The 7,185-nt window shown below is 44.0% G+C and overlaps 1 protein-coding gene across 1 annotated transcript in view; it reads right to left on the minus strand.

Annotated features, from left to right (window-relative positions):
- CLINT1 (clathrin interactor 1) overlaps window positions 1-6,912 on the minus strand; it is a 72,712-nt gene extending 65,800 nt beyond the window's left edge. The window contains exon 1 of the mRNA XM_011947824.1: window positions 6,667-6,912. Coding sequence (XP_011803214.1) covers window positions 6,667-6,707 — 41 coding nt within the window. The 5' untranslated portion in view covers window positions 6,708-6,912. The remainder of the gene's footprint in view (window positions 1-6,666) is intronic.
- Window positions 6,913-7,185: the final 273 nt, after the last annotated feature.

A 7,185-nucleotide genomic window follows, 5' to 3' on the forward strand; every position in this document is an offset into this window, starting at 1 on the left:
AAAAAAAAAAAAAAAAGAAAAAAAAAGAAAAACCGCTTGTAAACTAAAATTAAAGCGTGCAAGAAAATGTAAGAGGCAGTTAAGTACTTTTTAAAAACACCCTGACAGTAGTACTAAATAGATTTAACTACAGAAAATTACCCCTAAGAAATGCTAGCAGAAATAAACCAAACTCATCTTTCTTTGGAATTAAATTCTTAATATCTACTTGTGTCCAGTTACCAGAAAAGGAGGAGAATAATTAATTCATTGTTTCAGCAATAACAATTACTTACAGTTGGTTCAAAGAAAAGTTGACATGGGAAGACTAGAAAGCTGACAACTATCTTACCATCTCTGCTTTCAAATTCCAAGAAGCAAACTGAACAGAGATTTACTGGTAAGATAAGGAAAATAAAGGGGATGACATCTGAAGACTGAAAGAAAAGAAAAACAAATAATCCGTTCAAGTTGTAGCATATCTGTAGTGGCAAGGTTCTTTAAGGCAGGTATTGAATGTTTCAAGTTCAGAAAATAGAGTACTAGACCAGGCGCAATGGCTCCCGCCTGTAATCCCTGCACTTCAGGATGCTGAGGCAGGCAGACTGCCTGAACCCAGGAGTTCAAGACCAGCCTGGGCAACATAGCAAGAACCCTTCTCTACAAAAAAATTTTTAAAAATTAGCCAAGCATGGAGGCACGGCTGTGGTCCCAGCTGCAGTGTGCGTGTTTGCGTCACTGTGCTCCAGCCTGGACAACTGACTGTGACCCTGTCTCAAAAATAAAAAATAAAAAGAAACTAGAGTACTAATCCAGTAAATAATAAATGTATTGTCTGTTAAAATGAATGAATGTACTATTCTTCATAAAAGCAAAAGTTTCTCCCTCTGGAGTCAGGAGACTAGAACAGTAGTTTCTACAACTCTGTTACATTATCTAAACATTTAGGAACTAAAACCTCGCAAATATACATTAATAAAAATCAACTTATGAGGGAAAATGCAGGCTATGCTTAGGAGAATAACTTAAAATGGACTACCCATAGCTGTTGCCTTAGGACCTAAGCCAGGGCTGTCTGAATCACTATCATAAAAAGGGCCACTGAGGCTGGGCAAGGTGGCTCATGCCTGTGTTCCCAGCACTTTGGGAGGCCGAGGTGGGTGGATCACCTGAGGTCACGAGTTTGAGACCAGCCTGGCCAACATGGCAAAACCTCATCTCTATTAAAAATACAAAAATTAGCTAGGCATGGAGGTAGACACCTGTAATCCCAGCTATTCGGCAGGCTGAGGCAGGATAATCATTTGAAACCAGGAGACAGAGATTGCAGTGAGCCGAAATCACGCCACTGCACTTCAGCCTGGGGGATAGAGTGAGACTGTCTCCGAAAAAAAAAGGGGGGACGGGCCACTGATGAAATAGATTTACCGGCTGGGCGCGGTGGCTCAAGCCTGTAATCCCAGCACTTTGGGAGGCCGAGACGGACGGATCACGAGGTCAGGAGATCGAGACCATCCTGGCTAACACTGTGAAACCCCGTCTCCACTAAAAAATACAAAAAACTAGCTGGGTGAGGTGGCGGGCGCCTGTAGTCCCAGCTACTCGGGAGGCTGAGGCAGGAGAATGGCATGAACCCGGGAGGCGGAGCTTGCAGTGAGCTGAGATCCGGCCACTGCATTCCAGCCCGGGCGACAGAGTGAGACTCCGTCTCAAAAAAAAAAAAAAAAAAAGAAATAGATTTACCACTAATATTACTCCTTGCAAGGAAAGAGAAGGATTTGCTGAGCTTAACCAAATAAGTAGCAGTTTTGATCTACCACTACCATTACTATGTAATGAAGTGTCATCTTCATTACATTCCTCAAACCTGGAGAGAAAATAGAACTGCAGCAACTTTCAATTTTACCATGTATAGGATGACAAAATATAAACATGTCCAATTTTATTACAGCCACAAGTAAAGATAGACAGGTCATAGGATGACAGTGGTTAAGCTAGTGCTCCTAGTTGGTGGGAATGGTGCCACTTATCCTTTCCTGCCACATCGCCTTTTATGCAACTTGACGAGTGGGAAGATACTGGCATCCCAAGCTCTGGCAGGCCTATGGTTTTATCTGCTTCCCCTCAGTTCCACAGTGTTGTGCAAAACAAATCCCTCTACTGCCACTAGGAGGTGCAGCGATTGTGGAAAATATACCCCCCACTTCCAGAAAGTCTTCAAGGTCTCAAAAGCCAATGTCTGAAATACATCATTAACACTTTGGGTGGCTGAGGTCAGGAGTTCGAGACTAGCCTGGCTAACATGGCAAAACCCTGTCTCTACTAAAAATACACAAATTAGATGGCTGTGGTGGCAGGCACCTGTAATTCCAGCTACTAGGGAGGCAGAGGCAGGAAATCGCTTGAACCCCAGAGGTGGAGGCGGCAGTGAGCCGACATCACGCCACTGCACTTCAGCCCAGGCAACAAGAGCGAAACCCCATCTCAAAAAAAAAAAAAAAAAAAAAAAAGAAAAACAGAGAAGACTAAACAGTAAAATATGTTGTCACCAAAGGTAGCTGAGACTAAAAAGTTAACTGTATATAAGAACCTTCAAAAGTACTAAAAACGTACTTTGAATCTGTAAAGTGATCTTCACTAAAACAAACATTGGAAACAAGTAGGAAAATAATATAAGAATACAGAAGGCCAGGGACGATGGCTCTCGCCTGTAATCCCAGCTCTCTGGGAGGCCAAGGCAGGCGGAACACATGAAGTCAAGAGTCCGAGACCAGCCTGGCCAACGCGGCAAAAGGCCATCTCTACAAAAATTAGCTGGGCATGGTGGCACATGCCTGTAATCCCAGCTACTCGGGAGGCTAAGGCAGGAGAATCGCTGGAACCCGGGAGGCGGAGGCCAGTCGCAGTGAGTTGAGATCACACCACTGCACTCCAGCCTGGGTGACAGAACAAGACTCCATCTCAAGAAAAAAAAAGTACAGAAAAAGATTCAACTGTGGAGCCATACTGTGAAACCTTGAGTACTAGCAAATGGCACTCAAAATAAAAAAGGCTAAGTACTGTCAATGGACCTATCAGTAAACAGATGAAAAACTGCCTTGTAGGCCGGGCGCGGTGGTTCACGCCTGTAATCCCAGCGCTTTGGGAGGCTGAGGTAGGCGGATCAACTGAGGTCAAGAGTTCAAGACCAGTCTGGCCAACATGACAAAATGTCCTCTCTACTAAAAGTACAAAAATCAACCGGACATGGTAGCACGTGCCTGTAATCCCAGCTACGCAGGAGGTTGAGGCAGAAGAATTGCTTGAACCCAGGAGGCAGAGGTTGCAGCGAGCCGACATCGCGCCATTGTACTCCAGACTGGGCAAAAAGAGCGAGACTCCTTCTCAAAAAAAAAAAAAAGAGCCAGGCGCGGTGGCTCACGCCTGTAATCCCAGCACTTTGGGAGGCCGAGGCAGGCAGATCACGAGGTCAGGAGATCGAGACCATCCTGGCTAATATGGTGAAACCCCCGTCTCTACTAAAAATTAAAAAAATCAGCCAGGTCTGGGGGCACATGCCTGTAGTTCCAGCTACTTGGGAGGGCGAGACAGGAGAATCGCTTAAACCCAGGAGGCAGAGGTTGCAGTGAGCCAAGATCGCACCACTGCACTCCAGCTTGGACGACAGAGCGAGACTCGGTCTCAAAAAAAAAATAAAATAAGGTAAAATAAATACATCATCATACTTAAGAGCCGCTACCATACTGAATCTAAGAGTGGCTCCAGGAAACACATTTTTCAAAGAGTACATTTTTTTTTTCTGAAGTAAAACCTCATTGGGTATCAATACACACTAAAAGTCCTAGTCTTCCTGAGTCATGGTGTGTATTTACTGCACAAAATATTTAAGTATAACACTTATTACCACTTTTTAAGAAAATTTCCCTTTTCAGCCTAAATTGCCTACAGAGGATAATGGCTACAAAATTTGTCTGCTATTGTAAAAACTAGTTCCAACTACTTTTCCTTGATGGAAACACATTTCTCCAATAGTCATTAAAGGTGGAAAAAGTCTTACTCTAGCCAGGCCCCCTCATTTTACAGATAAGGAATGCAACATCTGGAGATTCATGTGATTCTGCCTCAAACCATACATACAGCTAATTAAAAAGGTAATGCCAGAATATGAACCAGATAGTTAAACCCCCTAATCTTTCTCTCATATAAGCCCTCATTCTATTGATCTACCTATCTGAATAGTTCTTAATCGCTTCACTGTTCCTTCATTTGCAAGTTCCTTCATCATTTTATATCTCTGATAATCAGAGCAGCCATTCTATGGATCTGCTGCACATCTATTATGGCATTATAAGGTGCACAGTCTAACAGATCCACAGTTCTGTAAGATGCTTACATTTGGGGGGAAGAATTTCTTCTCTTCTTGCCAGTGAAAGATGAAAATTAAAATCCCGAGTACTCATCAGTAAATTAACCTCATGTTCTAATCTTAATGTGTCAGACACCCACAAAAGCCTTAAAAAGTCTTTGGTGGCAACATTCTTCTATGTTCTTGAATAATCTGGTTGAAGTCTACATCCTAAATTGGGTAGTAAAAAGACAGATAATATTTTTCAACAATAGCTTTTCCTTTACATAACTACTTACATGGTAAATTTAACCTAAAGCACATGAAGATTAGTAACAAGTGTGATAAGCAAATATGAAAGGTACAACAATAGTAGGAATATTGCCTCAATTTCTGTCTTACAAACAATGTACAGCCTCTTCAAATTTTTGAGTACCACAAATTTAGTCCTCTAAGAGAACAAGGTGTTTCTTAATGGTTTTATTCTGCTGACCTCTGACTTAGAAATAAAGAGGCAGTGCCAGGCACAGTGGTGGATGCCTGTAGTCCTGGCCACTTGGGAGGCTGAGGCGGGAGGATCACTTGAGTCCAGGAGTTGGAGGGTGCAGTGAGTTATGATTACACAAAAGAATGAGACCCCGTCAAAATAAAAAAAAAAAAGGTAGCTTTTAGTCTTCTTTTGGCCTTTAAAAAACTATTTAAGTTGATATCCTAATCTTTACACAATATACTAAAAAAAAGCCAATGAACCTGGATCTGGAAAAGAACTATCAGTTTATTTCATCTTTGGTAAGCAAAAACAAAGAATATATAAATAGCTAAAGAGTACAAAATAAACAGCTGAAGCCTTAATAGCCAAATGAGTTGTTATAAAGGAAAATTATTAAAGCAAATCACTTTTCAAACTTGAAGCTTCTCAAAGAGATTTATCTCTAAATGCAAAACATCTGCTAGTTTCAAAAGTACACTGATCTAAACATACGTTAAGGGCTTTATATGCAATACAATCCCTTAACCCTGAAGCCTCACAACAATATTCTAAGGTAGGTATTGTTGCATTTTCATTTTGAACCAGAAAAAACTAGGGCACTGTGAGGATAAGTAACTTCCCTAAGGTTACAAAGCTTGAACCCAGCTTTGCAGGTTCTGAAACCTATGCTCCTTGGGCACTCTATTGCCTTCTTAGTAGCACAGAAAATATAAAAATATGATCAAGCTCTAAGTTCTATCTCATGCATCAGACAAGACACTGGAAATTACTTTGTTTCCTGTAGAAAACAAAAGAAAACAGTTTGTTATCTATACTTCCTGATTTTAGGTTAGGTGGGTGACACAAATGAACTGTTTTTCTCACCACACTTATTGCATAATCATTAAAACCCAAAAGGAAGAGGACTGCCTAAATTCTTAAACTTTATTTCCTGCTGGCCTAGAAGACCTTACTTAACCACTGTTATATCTGATTATACTCATTATAAAAGTTAAAGTTTTCCTTGTGCAAGTAAGAGACTTAAGTTATTTCAGTCTTAAAGGAAATCAACTACGTACTGGTCGTTTTACCTGCTTTTAAAAGCAGATCAACAGGATGTAAACCTGCGTTGTTTTTTTTCTTAAGGGGAAATTTCTTAATGACCTCTTAATTTAATCGAATGGAACAAGCAGCACACCAAAAATGATGTGTAGTGGAAAAAGAAACGGAAGAAAAAATCCCAAGAAGTTATATAGTGATGTACTTTCACTAGTGTTAGAAAAGCAAAGGATGAGTCTCTTTTTGAGTAACTTCAGGCTGACCACAATAGCCACTTGTTACACTACTAACACCCACTCCAACACTTCAGGTTCATTAGGAATTAAGAGGAGGCCAAGAAGGTAAAAGACACAATCCAACCTGGTCTAAGGTTTCTCCGTACTACACCCTGAGGGACACAGAGAACCAGTGCATTGTGCCCCCCAACCCCAAACCTTCCCTGCTCCCCAGGAGGCAAAGCCCACAGCCTGGGGCCAAGACAGTCCTCCGGCCAGGGCAGTGACCCAGCGTCAAACAACGCACCCCTTATGACCAAAGCGTCGGCACCCAGGGGTTGGAATAGGAGAAGGGACAGGAAGGCCTGGAAAGGAGAGAAGGGTGGCCAAGATGATGTTTTTTAAAACGAGGGAGGGTCCTTCCCCAGCCTCGCCAGCGGGGATGAGGCCCGGGGCCGGGAAGGAGTGGGTCGCCGCCATGATGGGACTGGCAGAGCCGGGGGGCGTGACGTGGGCAACCCCTAGCCCAAGGCCAGCTCCGTCTCCCCCTACCCCCTCCCCCACGTGGGCCTCGGCCACAACTGCCCCCCGATACTCACGCTTTGTCCACCAGCTCGCGCACCTTCCACATGTTCAACATCGTGTCCCGCGCGGGACGGGCCGCCGCCTCCCTCTCCTGCTCCCCACGGACCCTGGAACACTTCCGTACCGGGGCCGTTCCAGGCCGGGGTCACCGCCGCCCACCGCCTCGAACTCCCCCAGTCAGCTCCTTCCTTTGCCACAGCAGCCGGGCCGCCGGTGACACGTCGAGACGCGGCAGCACAGGCGCTGCGTGGAGCGGAAGTGCCCGGCTTTCCGCCGCTGCGCGCGGGGCACGCCGGGACTTGTAGTTTTCCCTGAGCGCGAAGCGGGGCCGGCTCAGTTGCGAGAGCTGAGAGGAGTTGGGATAATTTTTCTCAAGCTTTCCCAGTCCCCTGCACCAGACCTACCGAGCCGGAAATTTTGGAGGTGAGGCCCAGCGATCTATGCTTTTGCAAATCCTCCAGGTGATTCTGATCACGCTCAAGTTTCAAAACCACTGGTGCAGGATCTAGTCACACTCAAACACTTCTCAAATG

This window comes from Colobus angolensis, unplaced genomic scaffold, assembly GCF_000951035.1.
Source record: "Colobus angolensis palliatus isolate OR3802 unplaced genomic scaffold, Cang.pa_1.0 Scaffold27, whole genome shotgun sequence".
Lineage (NCBI taxonomy): Eukaryota > Metazoa > Chordata > Mammalia > Primates > Cercopithecidae > Colobus > Colobus angolensis.